The sequence below is a fragment of the Aricia agestis genome, chromosome 6 (genome assembly GCF_905147365.1).
Source record: "Aricia agestis chromosome 6, ilAriAges1.1, whole genome shotgun sequence".
Lineage (NCBI taxonomy): Eukaryota > Metazoa > Arthropoda > Insecta > Lepidoptera > Lycaenidae > Aricia > Aricia agestis.
This window is the reverse complement of record NC_056411.1, coordinates 15,780,998-15,802,113: the sequence shown is the minus strand read 5'-3', so window position 1 is coordinate 15,802,113 and position 21,116 is coordinate 15,780,998. Positions and strand designations below refer to the sequence as shown.

At 35.3% G+C, this 21,116-nt stretch overlaps 1 protein-coding gene across 1 annotated transcript; it reads left to right on the top strand.

The window, feature by feature from the left end:
- Positions 1–8,718: 8,718 nt before the first annotated feature.
- On the top strand, positions 8,719–17,778 carry LOC121727848 (cytosolic 10-formyltetrahydrofolate dehydrogenase). Its single transcript, XM_042115877.1, has 15 exons — positions 8,719–8,805; positions 9,102–9,243; positions 9,693–9,790; positions 11,762–11,898; positions 12,177–12,328; positions 12,616–12,734; positions 13,020–13,286; positions 13,402–14,006; positions 14,113–14,440; positions 14,680–14,842; positions 15,142–15,260; positions 15,507–15,704; positions 16,233–16,405; positions 16,838–17,037; positions 17,627–17,778. The coding sequence occupies exons 1-15, from the start codon at positions 8,779–8,781 to the stop codon at positions 17,680–17,682; spliced, it is 2,784 nt and encodes a 927-aa protein (XP_041971811.1). The 5' UTR covers positions 8,719–8,778; the 3' UTR covers positions 17,683–17,778.
- The last annotated feature ends 3,338 nt before the right edge of the window (positions 17,779–21,116 follow it).

The window sequence follows — 21,116 nt, the reverse complement described above, 5'->3', positions numbered from 1 at the left end:
TAGAGCAAAGCTAGTAGCTACACATATACAATGCCTACATAAAATATACTAGAACTTACCACATTAACTACGTCAAAGGTATCTCTATGATTTTCGCAGGAACCGAACAGTATAAAGAAAATATATTTCTTTCCTCTATCACTGATGTATTTTCATGGTACCTGCAAATAACACAAATGTACAAAATTGTTAATTCCTCATGACTTTGTCTTTTTGTTCTTTCTCAGTCTGAAAAGTACCCAAAACAACTGACTACATAATTCGTCTATGTTACTACCATAAACTTATAAGTTACTACTAACTGCTATTACTTACTTATAACTTTTTCTGCCGTTAATTTATGTGAATTGTGAAAAAGTTTGATCGTACAAAGCTTGATGTAAAAATAGAAATTTCGTATTGAAACTGAACAAAACTGCAGGGTCAATTTCAAAACCGATGCAAATCGAGGTAAGTTGGTAACTAAGTTAGTACGTCTAAGTATGTTGTAGAGTTCATTCGTTCAAATCTGTTCTTCTCTAACCGCCTCGTACCGGTTCACAATATTTTCGTCGGTCTTATCAATATCATAAGTATTATGCGAACTGGTAACCTCATGATAACAGTGTGGTCAACACCATTGGCGTTATGGTGTGGAATCTTCCAGAAATTATGTAATTTATGGTGTAATAATATAATATTATTATGTAATGTATGAGGATATTTTTTGCGTTATGTAATTTTTTATTTGGAAATTCTCTTAATTTTATTTGTTTCTATTTATTGATTTTTATTAAAACGCTATTAATTATAGGCTCACAATAATTGGGCTAGGTATGTCTTTTAAGGGCCACAAGCAACGTTTGTTTGTTGCCAAATGTTTGTTGAACCATAGGTTGAACCAAATTTTCAAGTTTTCATAATTACAAGTATTTAAAATACTTTGAAATCTTTACTATTCCGCGTCACTTTCTAATACAAATGATGATGGGAAAAATGTATGGGCTCTGGTATAGGGCTCAACAGGAATGGATTGTATATTTTTAGGAATGTATACCCTCGGTTGGTCGCGTGGGGTCTTTAAAAGCCCGGAGTTTGCAAAAACGAGAAAAAACTATTTAAATTAATCGCAGCAACTCGGCTCTTTAGGTAGCTTCCTAAAAGGAATTATATTTCGATATAACTGCCACTCATCTGAGCTCGCGTGCATGTATTGTGTGTTACGGATGTGTTTATTCACGCTGGGGTCTTTAAAGACCCCAGGTGACCAACCGCGTACCTAAATTTAATTTGATATTTTCATACAGTTTTCACACCGAAATGGATTTCTTTTGTGATTTTCCTTGTATTTTAATAATACATTAATTAAAATGTACGTGTGTTGGTTCTTATTGTTTTATATCGCTTACAAGAAGTTTTAGACACACTTTTCCAGAAATGCATATTTTGCTATGTAGACCAAAATGATGATGATAATTTTTTGGTGATGATTAGAAACTAATTGTCGGTATATTTACCATACGTTTAAAGTATTAGAACAGGAAAATGTGTAAAATATACAAGGTTTTGGTGCTGAAAATTTGTCAATGTTTAACATTCAATAGTTTATATGTTATTTAGACTTAGCTTTTTAAATTTCAATTTAAGTTATAGGAAATTTAACTATTATTTCAGTTATCTACACGTTTTACCACAATTTTAAAACTACGCAGAAAAAAGTCAAGAAATATATAAATTTTTATGTCATTTAATTTCCGGGCTTTCAAAGACCCCAGGTGACCAACAGCGTTATTTTAAAAGCGCGACCAACCGAGGGTCAGTGACCAATAGGGCGCTTGTCAAGATTCGTTGTACATTTTGAGTAAAGCCATGTTAAAAGTGACATCAGCGCTCATATATTTTATGCTGATAACATCACGTTACTTTATAGCATGATTATTTTTAGGGTTCCGTAGTCAACAAGGAACCCTTATATTATAGTTTCGGTTTGTCCGTCCGTCCATCCGTCTGTCCGTCTGTCCGTCTATTCGTCCGTCCGTCTGTCCGTCCATCCGTCCGTCTGTCTGTCCGCGGTTTTTCTCAGATACTATAGGACCTACAAAGCTGTAATTCGGCATGAATGCACATATTAATGATGCTGACAAAATGGTGTATAAGATCTTTAAAATATTATATATTTTTTTGAGGTACCTTCCCTAAACAACAAGGGTTTTTTTTAATTAAATATTTTATTTTAAAATGCCAAGAGCATTTTAAGTTGCGGGATTTATTACAATTTATACACTTATACAGTCTTATGTCTACACACTTATCTTCTATTTATATTTTCTGTTCTGTCATCGTTACCTGCTCCGCCATCCAAGGGTGAGCAGTATGAGGGAGGGGATAAACTACTACAGCTGCAAGTACTAATACTAAGCATATATTTTCATCGTGTGAACGCATTTTGCTTAGTGAAAGTGCGAGTGCAAGTTGCTTAGTAGCACTCGCTTTGGTCCTCGCGCAAGTGCGACTCATTTACCCCCGCTCCGTCTACTTCACCCCCGCGCTACTTCACTGGTCATCGTTTGAACATGCGTTGACCAGTACTAGCGCCAGTACTAGCGCCAGTTCAGTCTGTTTGTTGTTTTGGTAAAGATGTAGAAACCTACCACTAGATTGTTGGGGAGTTGGTTGTTTTATTGAGTCTTAATGTTTTAAGTTTGTGAATTAAAAATGAATAAATGGAATTCAGACAAAACTATACAGTTTATACAACTGTATAAAGAACATGAGTGTTTATGGAATGTTAAAAGTGAAACATATAAAAATAAACAAATGCGTGATGCTGCGCTTGAAGACATTAAAACAAAAATGAATATAGATGGTTTCGGGAGTTCAGAAATTAAAGCCAAGATAAGAGTTTTGAGATCAACCTACTACCAAGAAAAGAAAAAAATACAAAATTCACATCGCTCCGGCGCGGGAACTGACGATCTTTACCGCCCAAATGTTAAGTGGTACGATGATATGAATGAGATTATGACAAAAATTGAAAGCAAGACACCATGTTGGGATAATTTGGTAAGCATATTATAGTACTTAAATTAGTATTTAAGATAAAATTGCCACTCGTAAACTTATTAGGCGCTTGTCGAACATTCGCAATTTTAGTGTTTATTTATTGCAATTTGCAATGTTATTTATTAATCTTATTTTTATTATTTGGGAGAATCAGAATAAAAACCTGCAAGACGAAAGTGAACCTGCATTGAATATGGAACCAAACACAGATGAGAATAAAAATAATCCAGTGAAATCACCAAAGGCGAAAAGATCAAAACTAAATAAAATTACTGCGATAATATCCGACATGAAAAATTTAAATGACAAGATTGAAGATAACGAATTTGATATTTTTGGATCTTCTGTCGCTGCACAGTTAAAAAAACTTTCAGAGGGTCAAGCATTAATTGCACAGGAACAAATTCAATCCATTTTAACTAGATGCAGACTAAACGATGTCCGGCGTCGATCTCGTATTTCTACACCCCTCAGTTCATCAAGTTCTTGGTCTCCGGCACCACCGCTTTCCCCACCACCATCGTCTTGTACTGTCTCTGCATATTCCGGTGAACCTGTGGAAACTTGTTGTGAATACGATTTGAGTACAATAGATTGTTCTAACAACGATGCCGAAGAGGACACTCAACCTTCTGACAACTACGAGTATGTAGTTGTACAAAACTATGACGTCATCGCAAAAGCCTATGAAGACTCATAGAATTGCGAATGTATCTACCTCTTTTGTTTTTTTTTTCAAAAATTATATTTTGTTAATATACACGGTGTAACAAAATTATCTACATACTATCTGAAATAAGGTGTCTCTTTTCAGTTCAGGTTTCATTAGTAGAGTAGTAGTAGTTTCATGAGTAGCTTCAGTTTCCTTTCGGATATGTCGGTGATTTTGTTACACCTAACACCCTTCAAATATATTTTGAATAAATAAAACTTCTATAACAACTTTATGTTTTATATTTTATTTATATTTTTAATCAATTATAGTATAGCTACGAAATCATACGTAGTTGCCAGTCAACCTCTCCAGTGGTCATAAAATAGTCTTTGTATTTGTCACGAATCAATTTTGCCTTTCTAGTTGGATTTTCGTTCTCGTTCGTAATACTACGAAGTAAATTTAATTTTTCAGATCTCCATGATCCTGCGATGATTAAACCTCTATCCAAATCTTCATAATCGACTGAACCAGGAGGAATGTAGACACTTGCTGATGTTTTTCTGAGAAAATTGTGTAAAGTACAGGCAGCACGAACTATCTTTTCGACTACTTCAACGCGAAGGGATATTGGTTTTTCAAAAACTCTGAATCGACTCACAATTATGCCGAATGCATTCTCTACTATTCTCCTGGCCCTTGACAATCGGTAATTAAATACTTTTTTGTCGGTCGTTAACTGTGTACGTGAGTAAGGTTTCATCAGATATGGATTTAAAGGAAAAGCATCGTCTGCTACAATACAACCTTCATGAGGTAGCATACCGTTTTCTAGTGCATGACACAAGGCAGAATTTTGGTAGACTCCACCATCTGAAGACCTTCCATTAGCTCCTATATTTACGTAAGAAAAACAATAGTCGTAGTCAACTAATGCCATTAATATAACACTGAATGTTTCATGATAATTGAAAAAATCACTTCCAGAATGCGGTGGTGCTCTAATTTGGATGTGTTTGCCATCCAGCGCTCCATAACTAAATCTGGAAAATGCCATCGGTGTCTAAAGCCCATCTCGATTTTGTTCCATTCTGCTTCTGTGGTAGGGACCTGTGAATAACAATTTTTCCTTCAATAAAAAGTTACTTAATACAAAATAGGAACATATTTTTAAAAGTTTTTTGCCTGCGGCTCCATTTTTTAGCTTTCTTTACTGCCTGCCTTTCTTAACTAATTAATGGCAAACTTACGTTTAGGTACTCCGATAAACCATCATAAATGGCATCCAATACTTCAGGAAGGAAACTTGATATTGATGACATGGAAATTCTATAAAACTTTTGAAGGCTTCTAAGACTATTTCCAGTAGCCAGATAGTCAAGTGTAACTTGCAATTTCATATAGGCCGGAATTGCTTCTCTCATTATTGTATCTGTCTTCTGAATTCTGACACCGATTCTATTCAATAAAAAATTGAAATTTTCTATTGTCAAACGCATAATTTTCTGGTATTCTTTTGCATCCTCCAAAGCTAGTTCTCGCATTAATAAATTTGACCCCCCAAGTAATTTCCTTCTTGCAATCCATTTTCTCACCCACAATCGTTTTCCTTTTTCTAAATTCTGTATTTCCTGCATCAGTTCCTCTGCTATCACTCCATTTAGCTCTTGAATTAGGCACTTAAAAAGTTTATTCAAAACCATACGCTTGTCCATGGTTGCCTACTATGCACTGGCACTATACAAAGCTACTTCGCGTGATCTTTTTACGTTTGAACGCTGGCGCAAGTACCTGCGCAAGTACTCGCGCAAGCTACTGTGCATCGTCTGCAACGGGCATAAGGTGTACTGTCTAAGACAAGACATTCGTAACCTTTCTAAGCGCAAATAAATCTTACCACATAGACGACAAAAACTACGTCGGTAACGCCGTTGCCGCCGCCTTGTACGTTGACTGTACATTATTTCAAAAACTACAGTTGATAGGGGTTGGGCGCCATATAACTTTTTTACTTTTACTTTTGTATTTAACCCTTAATTCGACAGATTTTTTTTTCGCGGTTTTTAATTTTTTTTGTTCATATACCTTTCCTTTAGTGTCTAAAGATGTACAGAAAAATATTTAAAAAATCCCTATTTGACAATTTTCGAGAAAATGATAGTATAGTATATTATACATTGCCGGGTTCCTACAAAACACCCTTCCAATATATACGTATGGCCCGCTATGCAACTCTGATTCAGAGCACATTACATTTAATATTTTTTTTTAGAAATAAAATAAATTTAGAAGAATTAAAATCTGGATTTTAGATATTTATAAACTAGAAACAACTAGAATTCAAAGACATCTTCAGGTCAGCTGGTAATCCCAGCTGACCGGATTTTGTTTACAAAAGTTTGTAAACACAATGCACTTGAACCTATTAAACCTCGATTAAGACGTCATTAATCGTTATTCAATGATTAATTATTTTTTTATGCAATACAAAGTCATTTTAGTTTCTTTATGATTTAGGGCCTCTTTTACCACTTTCTGATAAAGTGCCGGATAGGGTATCCACAACTTATTTGACAGATTCTCCATACTCTATCTGTCAAGTTAAATGGTGGATAGCCTATCCGGCACTTATCAGGAAGTGGTGAAACAGCCCCTTATAGTCTCATAATTTAAATAATTTTATAATATTAATATGAATCAAAGATTACTATATAATGAATTTATAAATGAATTAATGTGCTTTATTGTGCTCAAAATATACAAATGAAATAAAGGAAATTCACATGAACTCAGCATGAGCACAAAGGCTGCTTTATAAGCGATTTCTTCCAAGCAACCTCTGGCGCATGGAAACAATTATTAATAACAATAATTAACAACACAGTGCAGCTTGAGTTGGAATAAAACTAAAAATTAAATAAGGCTTATCATACTTAATTACTTAGGAATAATCTTACTTTTTTTTTTTTTTTTAAATATTTTATTTAAAATGAAATGTTTTTAATGTAACCAATAAATTGTAATGTAATATATTTTAATCCGAATAGTATCAATAATAAACAATGTATGCATGTAATCTTTGTAACAATTACTGGTAATAGAATAAAGGCTATTTTTATTTTATTTTATTTATTTAATCTTACACACATTACTTCCACTTACTCTAAATGTAAATACTATTCTAAAATGTTAGATTCTATACCTATTGGGCTTAAAATAAGTACTAAGTATTTAAAAATATACTAATACACAAATACTAGATATAAACAAACTAATATATTAAATTTTAATAAAATACATGATACTCAATTTGATTAATGTTGTGAAGGAAAACGCATCTGCAAATATTTTTAAAACTAGACGTTCCACGCGGCTTCGCCCGCGTAAATTAGATATTTCTAGGGAATGCAAATCTCGCGAGATTGGGGCTCAAGCGAGATCCCGCGAGTTTATGAATACAATACCGCGAGATCTCGCCAATTTCGAGATCTCGCGAGATTGGCAGTTTGGTGGGTTTTTTTTGCAAATAATCACAATATTTGAATAAATTACGAAAAAAAGTAATAAATATTATAAGTATTATAAGATTAACATTCATTTTCACGATTTTTTCAATAGAATTTTATGCATCAAACATTGTTTGATGTAAGTATCTGTCTATAATTTTTAAGTACTAAACTTTGACATACGTATGATCCACTATCTATCAAATAACAAATGAAAGAAACAGCCAGTCTTCTCTTCTAATGCGCTTTCATAATTTTGCACGTGGGGTTAATATCGTGGACGTCCGCGGTAAGACGATAACATAGGGAAGTAAATTGTATGGAAATATAATAATTATGGAGACGCTTTTCAATTTCCGTCGATGATAACTTTTTAACGTGCACGTTAGAGGACCTCACAACGTTTACACTTCTGAACCGCACAAAACATCCGCGGTGCGTAAATCAAAAGGGCATTTAACGTACACCCAACGTTTTATCGTGGAAGCCGGCATGTCGGCGGCAAAGCGGCGGTCACAGAAAAATTAGTCCACAAAAAAAAACCTATGATCCTTCACGTGGTCTACTTCTTATCTGATCCAAATAACAGAAAAAATGCTCCAGTAGTTCGTGAGATAAGCCCTTTCAAATAATTTCCCCCGTTTTTCCACATTTTCTTCTATTTCTTGGCTCCTATTAGTCTTAGCGTGATAAAATAATATAGCCTTTAGCCTTCCTCGATAACTGGGCTATCTAACACTGAAAGAATTTTTTAAATCGGACGTAGTTCCTGCGATTAGCGCGTTCAAGTTATTCAAATAATTTCCCCCGTTTTTTCCACATTTTCCTCTATTTCCTCGCTCCTATTAGTCTTAGCATGATAAAATATAGCCTATAGCAGGAGTCGGCAAGTAATTTTAGGCGGGGTCCGGATACTGTGGGAAAATTTTAACGAGGTCCAGAAAAAAACGAACTTGTCCTTAGATGTTGCTTAAAAATATTATTTTAATTAATAAAGGTATACGTATACCTAATCTATTTATTAATTGATACTTGGTATAAAATACATTATACATTACAATATTTCGCGGTCCAAGATTTGACCTTTCGCAGTCCGCAAACGGACCGCGGTCCGCCTGTTGCCTACCGCTGGCCTATCGCCTTCCTTGATAAATGAACTATCTAACATTGAAAGAATTTTTCAAATCGGACCAGTAGCTGTTCCTGAGATTAGCGCGTTCAAACGAACAAACAAACTAACAAACTCTTCCGCTTTATAATATTATAGTATATAGATTAGATTCGAGCTACGCATACCTAAGTCAAGTCCTCACGCAAAAGAAAAACGCGCTTGAAAATATTAAAAAGTTTTCCCTGTTTCATCAATGTATTTGTTCTTTTTCTCCTTAAATCATCCGGTCATTGCGTTGAAGATTAAAAAATAATGCATAATAGTTGTGATAAGCGCAGTCAAGGTTGAGGTGAAATGTTTCTTTATAAAGAAACATTTGGACTAAGTCAAGCTAGTCGGTTCGCGCGCGGCCGCACGACTGGTCAGAAACTTCTAACTACCATTACCGACTACAACTTACAGACATGCCTCCAGCAGCAGTGCCCGACGAGGTAGATATTTAATTAATTACCATATTTGATAAGTAATTAATTTTAAGTAAACAGAAATGTTAAAAAAGTATTTCTAGATTTCGGCAAAATTTTCTAAATTATTATATTTTCTAGGGCATGTATTTTAGAATTATACCTAAGTTGAATATCATGTTACCTCTGTCATGTCATGATAAACCAGGATTACCTTTAATCCAGATCTGCGCACTGGGCGACGTGCAATATCCACCCTGAAATGTCTTAAGCAATTTGGTCGCTAGAAATTCCTGGAATTATTAAACCTTAATTTTTTCCAGGCGCCCAAGAGGAACCTTCGTGTAGCCATAATAGGGCAGAGCCAGTTCGCAGCTGAGGTGTTCAAGCTGCTGCAGAAGGATGGTCACGAGGTGGTGGGAGTGTTCACAGTGCTGGACAAGGGGAACCGAGAGGATCCACTGGGTTAGTGGAGATATTTTTTGGAAATTCAAACGTTTATCTAGTTGTAGGATAAATCTTGTCATTTTTTGGTAGTATAAAGAAGAGAAAAGGCTAAGTCAGTATTTTTATTTGGTATGAGTAGCGTGTTCTCTTAACTTCATTTTAAATTTCTTTAATTTTAAAGACTGGCAATTACAATATTTTTATCAATTACAATATGGGATGGTTTTCTTATTATACGCAATGTTACATATTGTAATTTTAAAAAGTAGTTCATGAATTTTAAGGATAAAAGGAGTTTGTCATGTGCTTCCTAGCTGGTCCTAAGTGTAAAATATTATTGTTTATTGAAGCAAAATTTGACTTCCATAAAAATATAATTTCAGCTCTTTTAAACGCTACTAATTCTAAGCTTGAATGGAAATTTTTAAATGTAGTTGAGTCTCTAACGCGCTAATAAATTTTTCCAGCGACCATCGCGGCTCAAAACGGAAAACCAGTTTTCAAATACAAGACATGGAGAGTCAAAGGGAAAGTGATACCGGAAATACTTGAAGAATACAAATCGGTATATCATTTTTGACTATTTCAACATTGTATAATCGGCAACCTTTATAGTACCCAAGCAGTGATAAAGAGGCTAGTAAATCCACCACTGAGCTTTTAAATATTCCACTTTTAAAATCCGACTGAACATTCTGTATAGTTAGTAGAATATTACTAATTAGTAGTTAATCAGCTTTTAATAGACAGTGGAATACAACAATTCAAATTAGCTATTTGATTTCAAAACTATATGAAAAGCGTGTAGAGTCCATTCTCTACAATCTTTATTCCAAAATACGTAAGAATTATTATTTTTAGGGTTCCGTACCCAAATGGTAAAAACGGGACCCTATTACTGAGACTTCGATGTCTGTCCGTCTGTCTCCAGGCTGTAACTCAAGAACGGTAATAGCTAGACTCTAGAGAGTTGAAATTTTCACAGACCGCTATAACAACAAATAATAACAAGCGTGATTTTTAAACATTTTTTGCTCGTTATTAACAATGACAACAGGAGGCCACCTGAAATATACATAAAATGAGTATTTTATAATAAAATTTAAATAAAATTATTAAATTTTGTATGGAAGCCCCTATTAATTATTAAAATTAATAGGGGCTTCCACACAAAAACACTATTTTTCTTATTTTTGCTCTAAACTCTAAAGTGGCACGGAACAATTCGTGCGCGAGTCCGACTCGCATTTGGCCGATTATTTATATTTCTGTTCGCATTATTGATTACATTACTACGTTTTTTTATCGTTTTAAAAATGTTTTTTTAGTTTTTCCGATATCTTAACTTGTAACATCTACGTAGTTCCATAAAATTCCCTGGTAGGCAATATTATACAATCTCAATAAACGCTTTAATTTATAATGAGTGGTGATAAAACAATACTGATAACCATTAACCTCTCATCAGATTCGTCTGACCACGTCCATATCGGGACAGATGACAGATCTGACAAGGCGTTGTTTTGGTTAGGCGATTCTCATAATAATGATTCTACATTAATTTAGATGACGAACAAAAATTGCGAGTTTGATTGACTTACGAGTTGGTAAATATTAAGGAAACACGCAAAATATTTACCAACTATGTATATTATTCACTTGAAAATTCTGACTATATCATACTTCATATTATTCAGTACCACAATACATATTATGTCCATTTCACATATATCTGAAACCCCTTACTTCTTAAGGACTAATAATTAGTATACATAATATGATAAGTAGGTAATATCTACTCATATGTGAACTAACTTATGTTAAAGTGAATAACTAACTTATTTTAATGGAGTTTAACAGAAAATGTTAGGAGTTTTCTGAGTGCGTAGATTCGTAAAATAATTTAACAACAGTCAATTAAAGTTAACTGTCGATTTAATATCATGGTTACCTCTCTCGTTTGTCGCATAGTATAAGAGAAGGCAAGTATTATACAGCAGACTTATTAATTATTATACATAATATTTTATAGACATACTTTTCCCCAAGTTTTGTTTCACCTATATGATTAAACTGATGCAACACATTGCAACGAGTAATTTACTGCCATAAACTAGAAATCGAAACATAATTACTGTATTATATAACTATTATCCATTAAGTAGCTAAGCGATTAAGATTCTTTGGAAATAATATTTAGCAGACATCTGTTGGAATATTCTTTTAGTAATGATAGGAAAAACAAATTAAGTAGATAAAATATCAAACCAATCTCTTCAATACCCTTTTTGAACATGTTGCAGTGGTGGGAATGTGTGGCAGGTCATTTGCAATACTTTGCCCGTATTACGATACCCTTTTTGGACGCCTAATCTACAATGTCTACCACTAGAATCTGCACCATATAGAAACAACCTAAAATTGTTACGGTTGTAACCTCAAAACATCTCGGTAGAAACGGCTCATCAAATCAACCTATCAAAAGTTTGATTAGCTTCGTAATCGTACTTAGACTTATCAGGTAAATTATTTTCAGGTCAACGCAGACATCAACGTCCTTCCGTTCTGTACCCAGTTCATACCCATGGAGGTGATCCTGCACCCCAAGTACGAGAGTATCTGCTACCACCCTAGCATCTTGCCCCGACACAGAGGAGCATCGTCTATTAACTGGTTGGTAACATTACTCAGAAATGACAGAAAGTTTTGGCTTAGGGTTCCAGTGTCTACCTTCTAAGAGAAGAAAACTCTCAAGCGACATCCGAGCTAATATATTTAAATTGGAAAGGTTTTGGGCCTCCTTGAGGACAGCGGTTGAGGTTCACCCAGGTTAAATTTTATCTCTCTCATTCTTTAATGTTTCAAAAATAGGCAAATGATGTGCTTTCGTGCGTAACAACTATCGAAAAGAAACTTAAGATCTATTTTAAGTTCTATTTCCTTGTTTCCAGGACACTTATTGAGGGCGACACAACTTGCGGTCTGACGATATTCTGGGCTGATGACGGCCTGGACACCGGTCCTATACTGCTGCAGAGGAGTTTCCCCTGCACCAGAGATGACACGGTGGATACGATATATAACAAATACTTGTATCCAGAAGGTAATTAACACCCCTACATAAGTAATGACGTTCTGCAGTCAACAGTATAGGCACTTCAATACTTTACAAATGACAAACTTTATTACGGCTTTTGTATTTAAAATATCGTATAATAGTGAACATAAATATAACGTACACGAACGTGTCTAGATAAAATTTTGTAACTACAACAAAAAAAATCCTAACTATTACCAACTATTACCTACAAAATGTTATAGTCCCTTTTTTACCCTCAACCTATCAACTAACAAACGATGATGATGTGACATTATTTTCTTCTTGTACAGGTATCAAGGCACTGGCAGAGGCAGTCAACATGGTAGCCAGCGGTACTGCACCCAAAATCACACAACCTGAAGAAGGGGCTTCCTATGACCCCGCTCTCTTCAAACCCGAAACACACCTGGTAAGTTTTAACTTTAAATGTTCTTGCTTAATGTGCTTAGATCGTAAATGTAGATTAGAAATATTCTGAATAATAATTTACGTAAGACTACATAATATTACGTTAGAGAATTACAAATCGTGTGCTAAGATGAATAATTATGAAGTAAAACTAAATTCATGCAATAAACTTGTTACAAATCATATGATCGATTTTATTACACATCTAGGATATTATCATTTATCATGACAGAGCTCTGCTATATTGCAAATGCATACATTTTATAATCATGATGTGAAATTTCAGATCGATTGGACTAAAGGCGGTGAAGCGTTACACAATTTCATAAGAGGTCTGGACTCTTCCCCTGGTGCCACCACATTCATAAAACCACAAACAAGAGAAGGAGTGGATGATAAGAGTGAAGCTAACGTAGAAATAAAATTCTTCGGATCGTCATTTTGGGAGGGAGAGTATGAGAGCCAAGGAGAATCATTAGTCATCCCAGGTCTTGATAAGCCGGCGGTTTTGCACGAAGCAGGACTTCTTATTACAGCCAATGATGGCATCAAGGTATTTTTATTATTATTAAATAATATTTATATTCATTTTCCTAAATATGCTACTAAAAATTTAGTACTAATTTCATTACAAATACATAAATACTAAAGTTATACCTTAATTTCAGCTGAATATCCAACGATTAAAAGTAAACGGCAAAATGATAAACGCACAAAACTTTTTCAAAGCAAGTGAAAAGAAAGTAGCCCTAGAAATGACTCCTGATGAAAAGCAGTTCGTGGAAAGCGCTAGGGACATATGGAAAGCTATTCTTAGAATAGATATTGATGAAGATACTGACTTCTTTACTTCAGGCGCAGGATCTATGGATGTAGTGAGACTAGTAGAAGAAATCAAGGACTTAGCTAACTTAGAATTACAAAACGAAGACATTTACATGAACACAACTTTCTTAGAATTTTTCACAATGGCCATACTAAAAACTAGAGGCGGTTCAGGAAACGCTGAAGTAGAATACGATGGCATACAGTTTGAAGCAAATAAAATGAAAATAAAATTTCCAACGCAACTGTTTATAAATGGTGAATTCGTTAATTCTGATAGTGGGAAGATGCTAACGATAGTAAATCCTACAGACGAGTCTGTGATATGTAAAGTACAAAGTGCATCTCCCTCTGACGTAGACAAAGCTGTTAAAGCTGCGAAAAAGGCTTTCGAACATGGGGAATGGTCAAAGATTAGCGCGAGGGAGAGGGGACAGATGTTATTCAAGTAAGTAAATAGTAAATCAACAATAAGTTTAAGTATATTTAAATGTAATTATCGAAGGTTAAGAGTTAAAACGACGATGTTGACGAAATTTTAAACTTTTTTACAGACTAGCAGATTTAATGGAGAAACACAAGGAAGAGCTGGCGACGATAGAATCTTTGGACTCCGGGGCGGTCTACACCCTAGCGTTGAAGACCCATGTTGGCATGTCTATAGATACGTGGAGGTACTTCGCTGGCTGGTGCGACAAGATCCAGGGCGCCACGATACCTATCAACCATGCTAGACCAAACAGAAACTTGACCCTAACGAAGAAAGAGCCGATTGGCGTGTGCGCATTGATCACGCCATGGAACTACCCCCTGATGATGCTGTCGTGGAAGATGGCAGCTTGTTTGGCTGCTGGAAATACAGTTGTGATGAAGCCCGCTGCTGTAAGTTGATATTTCTTAATACCAGCAAGCAGGCGTTTCCGTTCTTTTCTCTTACGTCTACGTATTCAAGAAACTTTTCTTTTTAGTTTGTTTCTTCTGATGAATCTCTGTTTCTTTTGCTTCTCAAACACTTCCCCCTGTTTCCTTCTTATTTAAGGAGTATCTTTTCGGTACTAACACCCATTTTTGATACTACATTTTTAACCAAATAACTTACCGCATCTTTATACTTGTTTCAGGTATGTCCTCTCACGGCGCTTAAGTTCGCCGAGCTCTGCGTGAAGGCTGGTATTCCACCAGGTGTGGTGAATATCCTGCCGGGAGGTGGAGCGGTCTGCGGTCAAGCCCTCGCTGACCATCCACTTGTCCGGAAACTTGGATTTACGGGCAGTACTGAAATAGGTAAATATATTACAAAGCACAATATCATATCGTTGACGCTCTACCATGCCATGAAGATTTCTTCTTCATGACGTAGCGTGGCTAAGTGGTGGACATTTACCTATGGCTTGTCTGATGGCTTATAATTTACCTATGGCTTGTCTGATGGTAAAAAATCCGAGAAAATCGCTTGTCAGATGATAACGGATCACTCTCGTAAGAACTTTGAAAATCTGTGGATGGCCAAATGTAAGTATGTCAAAAAATGTGAATTTTACTTTTTGTATGGGTGGAAAATCTTTAATGAAATCATTTTTCAGGTCAAACCATCATGAAATCGTGTGCGGTATCAAACATGAAAAAAGTATCTCTGGAGCTGGGAGGAAAATCTCCGCTAGTCATATTCGAAGACTGTGATTTAGATAAAGCTGTTAGAAACGTAAGTACCTTCAATCTATATACGGCTTAATTAGCCGTACATAGATTATACAAATTTTAAAGTGTGTCCGTCTGTCTTCTTCTTACCTTTTTACGTTCAAGCCACTGACGCGATTTCCGTATAATTTAGAAAATCAAACGTAAGTACTTCGTTAATTCCCGCAATCTTCTTGAAACTTCAAATACTTAAGTTAAACAAATATTATGACAAATTAAACTTAATAATAATAATACGTACGTTTTATAGGGCATGGCTTCAGTATTCTTCAATAAGGGTGAGAACTGCATAGCAGCTGGTCGTCTGTTCGTAGAAGAGAGGATACACGATGAGTTCGTAAGAAGAGTAGTAGAGGAAACAAAGAAGATTACGATTGGTGATCCCCTACACAGAGGCACAGCTCACGGACCTCAAAACCACAAGGCACATATGGACAAGCTTTTAGAGGTAGGTTTTCTCTTTTTTTTATGAAATAAGGGGGCGTTTGCCCCCTTATTTCATGCATTTCAGCAAACGGGTCACATGATGAAAAGCAACTTCCGTCGCCCATGGACACTCGTAGCATCAGGCGGTAGCGGTCATTGACTCCCTGTCAAAAACTTGTCATTTTCTATATATACCGCGATTGACAATAAGGTGTCAGATGTTGTCAATCGCGGCTTTGTATAGAAAATGACAAGTTTTTGACAGGGAGTCAATGACCGCTACCGCCAACTTACGCGGTACGCCGAGTGAACCTTAGGTTTCTGAATTTTTCACAGATTATGTTTTATCTGTTGCCGCTATAACAACAAAATATACTAAAAACAAAATAAATTAAATATTTAAGTTGGGCTCCCATAAAAAAAAACACATTTTTACTTATTTTTCCTCTATAATGGTACGGAACCCTTAGTGCGCGAGTTCAACTCTCACTTGGCCGATTTTTTTTATTTGAATTCTTACAAAAATTTGAATTTAGATTTTTTTTTTCAGTATTGCGATCGAGGCGTCAAAGAGGGCGCGCGTCTCGTGTACGGCGGCAAGCGAGTGGCCAGGAAGGGGTATTTCCTGGAGCCGACCATCTTCACCGACGTCACCGACGACATGTATATCGCCAAGGAGGAGTCTTTCGGACCAATCATGATCATCAGCAAGTTTAGCAGCAGGTACTAAATAAGCCGTCTTGTTCGGCTGATGAAATAGCGAGTGCTTTAATGGATCTAGCATACTACAGGCGTCGCGTTGCGATTGCTAGATCAAAGTTCCTTCATACATTTTAGCAAGAATTTTTAAAATCGTTAGGCGCCTACAAAATGACAACCGCAAAACTCCTATTTAGGGCGTTTGTGCACTACACGGAATTTTATCGTCCGGCGTTCATAACTTTCACGTTTGCCCTACCGTTTGCCACTTAGAAATAAGGTAGGAAATCGAGATGCCGCGCCGCTCCGGATGGTAAAATTCCGTGTAATGCACAAACGCCCTAAGTATTTTTCAGCCGAGTTACGTTACGTGTTTTAACCGACTTCCAAAACGAGGAGGTTATAATATATCTGCTTGTATTTTACTATATCACTATACTTTAACTTGCATTCCAGGAACATAGACGACGTGATCCGCCGCGCCAACAACACAGAGTACGGTCTCGCCAGTGGCGTATTCACGCGCGACGTGTCGAGGGCCCTGCAGTTCGCCGAGCGGATAGACGCGGGCACGGTATTCGTCAACACATACAACAAGACCGATGTCGCTGCGCCCTTCGGGGGCTTCAAACAGTCTGGATTCGGAAAGGACTTAGGTAAATAATAATAAAATTATGAGCTTATCCAATTTACCACTGAGGCAGAGTAGATACTAGATACGACCAGAGACAAGAGTAATAACCGCGACACAGTGTTAAATTGGATAAATCTCTAGTCTCTATAGTCTATACCAGCCTTTCCCCATTGACTTCTGTATCCTTATTCATTGCCTTTCCCAAAGTGGGCGATAACGCCCCCTTGTGGGCACTGAAGGTCTAAAGGGAGGCGATGTGGGACCCAGAAAAAAATGGGGGCGTTGTGTAGAGGCTTGGGAGTTGGGGCTATCTTGTAATTTTATTTCATCTGGATGCATTTTAAATTAAAACAATGGGGGCGCTAAAACATAATTTCTTCTCAAAGTGGGCAAAATAAGTTTGGGAACCCGTCGATACACACAGAAAGGAACCCCGCGGACCGTACCTACATTTTTTGTTGTTTAGAGGTTTCATACCTTTTTGGTTAAACAACTTTTGAAACCAAAAGTTCAAACATCAGCTCTATACTTAGATATATTATGTTGCTAATCTAGGTCCTTAATTATTATTAACTCGTGTTAAAAATTATTATATTTTATTTTTGTTTCAGGACAAGAGGCTCTCAATGAATACTTGAAGACGAAGTGCGTTACAATAGAATATTAGATTAGTAATTTAGAACCTACTTAGCTGTATGTAAAAATTAAGTTATTAAAATGTAAATAAGGAATTCACCGAGAAATGTATAAAAAATGTTTAAAAAAAATTTATAAAATAATAAAAATTATAATAATCTAATGTTTTTTTTTATTTGCGAATGTTTTTTTTTTCGATTTACCGTAAAAGAGCTTTTTAGGGTTCCGTACCCAAAGGGTAAAAACGGGACCCTATTACTAAGACTTCGTTGTCTGTCCGTCCGTCTGTCTGTCTGTCTCCAGGCTGTAACTCAAGAACGGTAATAGCTAGAGAGTTGAAATTTTCACAGATTATCATGTACTTATATATTTTGCCGCTATAACAACAAAATATACTAAAAACAAAATAAAATTAATATTTATCCCATACAACAAACGTGATTTTTTTGGCCTTTTTAATTAAATAAATATTATTAAGTAAATATTTCATTTATTTTGTTTTTAGTATAATTGTTGCTGTAGGCTGTAGCGGCAATAGATATTACCTATAAGTAGATACACAATTGAAAATTTCAGAAGTCTAGGCTCTAGCTATAGCGGTTCTTGAGTTACAGCCTGGAGACACACAGACAGACGGACAGACATCGAAGTCTTAGTAATAGGGTTCTGTTTTTACCCTTTGGGTAGGGAACCCTAAAAATAAAAATTAAGACCTGTGAGAGGGTTAGGGCTTAGGAGTTGAGAACTTAAAAGTTAAAACTAAAGAGATTTTAAGGACTAATACCGCCTGGACTGTGGATTGTGGACATACTTAATATTACACGTATACGCTGAATGGAAAAATCAGGCATTCGAACGAAATAACTATAGGGTAAAGGAATAGTAGATTGGACAGTACTAGTCATTGGAAAAATCACAAAAACACCATATTTATTAATGTTGCTTTAAAAACTGAATGTTTTACTTTAAAAACAGGAAATTTTTAAAGCAACATAAAACATTAATAAATATTGTGTTCTTGTGCTTTTTCCAATGACTGGTACTGTCTAATCTACTAGTCAATTACCTTATTTATAATTTTAAAAAGTTGGAGATTTGCCGGGAATGTGAAAGAGTGATGTTGTGTTTTTGTATCATTTTCCTAAAATTGTGTTATCTGGGTTTTTAAATGTGTAATATTGGTAGGATATAAACCATTAGATATTTGTTATCGTGCACAAGTGTAGGAAAGTCAAAGAATTAGAAGTCTTTGAGGAAAGTATGCAATATCCAGAAACATGCTATGTTGTGTTTCCTCTAAAACTCCGTCGAAAGTTTCAGTAAAGACTAAAGCATCTTACATACCACTTTACTGAATCGACCGACTTGACTTCTAGACTGTATTGACTTTTACTTAGACTTTGACTAGACTTTAGACCTGACATTATAGAAAAACGATGCTGAAAATTGTATTATAGAAAATTGTTTTCCCGCTATAATATCGCTGGCCCCGGGCAACAAAGCGGTAAACGCCGGTTACGCCCTTTTTAATGTTATTTGATTTTTGGCTTCTCTGAGTATTAGTCTATCACCCCTATTTATTTCATATTTTTAAAATAATATTTTGGGTATAGGGACCGTGCAGAGCGATGACACTGCCACTAGTGACGAGTAGCCGAAACTTTTACGAAAATTTTATTGTCAAGCTCTAGTCAAGCTACGGAAAATTATAAGATTTCTTGAGAAATTTGAGTATTTTCAAGAATTATTTCAGTGATTGTTGTATTCCCGGATGTTCTACATACAAGAAAAATAAAGGCAAATCGAACGATGTAAAATTTTACTATTTTCCTGCCAAAAGTATTCACATGCCTTGGCTTATTGAAAAACGAAAGAAATGGATAAAATCCGGTAAAAACATACGTAAGCATTTAAAAAGTTCCATGAATGTTATGTGTAGACTTGTAAAAACACTGAATTTTGTAGATTATAAACGTAAATTCATTTTTGATGAACACAATATGAACCTAACCTATAACCGTTGCTTCTTTCAGTAGGTACACATCCAAACTGGCTTCCATCTAAATTGATATAGGTACATACATAAGCACCGCTCATTTAATTGGCATAAATTTGCATCAAAAGTAAGGATAATTTGGAGAAGTCCTGCCAGAAATTCAACACTGAGGATAGTATTGAACTTGAACCATCTTGTCAAAGTGTTGGTTCTCAAAAGGATGATTCTTCAAGTAGGAAAAAGATTAATAGTGCAGTCTTTGTGTGTTATTTAAAGAATACTTAGGTATATAGTGTTTGCACTAATGAAGTACACTAGTTAAAAATAGTGACAGACAAAAGTTGTAAAGATGGTATCGAGCGAATCGCAGAAGGTTGATGAAATAAAAGCATTTATTTTAGTGAACTTGTTTTATTTTATTAATCCACAAGCATTTTCAGTAATTATTATAAGTATCTTTGCATCTTCATTATTTTATTGCAATATTTATCAAGTTTTTACTTTCTATGCTGATTGATGCTATTAAAACACACGCTTTCGGTTAACCACACTTTATTTGACAGATACAATGACATATCAAGAATGTGACACATGACATAAGCAAACTCATTGATACTATGGCGCCACTAATCTAACAGAAATATTTTGATATTAAAGTACAACACCCCTACTTAACAAAATATTTCTATATAAATAACTTAAGTAACAATTAACAAGTAAGTTTTAATTAGGAACTACACCTATCATTCTTAAAAATCTATAATGCCTTGCTGACAATAAACCTTTAGTTAAAAGATCAGCAGGCATCTCAAGTGTTGACACATATTTCACTTGAATAACATTATCCTTTATAGCATCTTTAATATAATGATACCGCACATCAATGTGCTTAGTTCTATTTAGAGACTGATGATTAGAAGATAATTTTAACGCACTCTGGTTGTCACAATGCAACTTAACAGTACTTAATTTACCTGTTATTTCATACACTAAATTCCTTAAATATGTAGCTTCCCTAGCTGCCTCTGACAATGCTACATATTCAGCTTCGGTACTGGATAAGGATACAGTTCTCTGCTTCCTACTTTGCCATGATACAACAGAACCTGCCATAGTAAAGCAGAAACCAGTATAGGATTTCCTGTCTAGAATATCGCTTGCCCAATCGGCATCTACAAAACCTTCTAATTCTATATTACTATCTTTGCTATATTTCAAACAATAATGCTTAGTTTTCTGTAAATATTTCAACACTCTTTTAGCTTGATTAAAATGAATTTCATTATAGCAATTGTTAAATTGACTCAGGTAACTCACAGAAAAAGCAATGTCAGGTCTAGACAGTACAGCCAAGTACATTAAACTACCTATCAGTCTTTGATAAGGAACATCAGCTGTTAAACAATTTTCAGCCTTTTCAAGATTCAACTTACATTCTATAGGAGTATCAATAGATCTACAATTGAACA

Excerpts from the sequence above, each read along its gene's own strand:
- LOC121727848 (XM_042115877.1), top strand. The coding sequence starts at position 8,779 with ATGCCTCCAGCAGCAGTGCCCGACGAG. Across the intron at positions 9,244-9,692 it reads GAACCGAGAGGATCCACTGG|CGACCATCGCGGCTCAAAAC; the intron begins GTTAGTGGAGAT and ends AAATTTTTCCAG. Across the intron at positions 14,441-14,679 it reads TTGTGATGAAGCCCGCTGCT|GTATGTCCTCTCACGGCGCT; the intron begins GTAAGTTGATAT and ends TACTTGTTTCAG.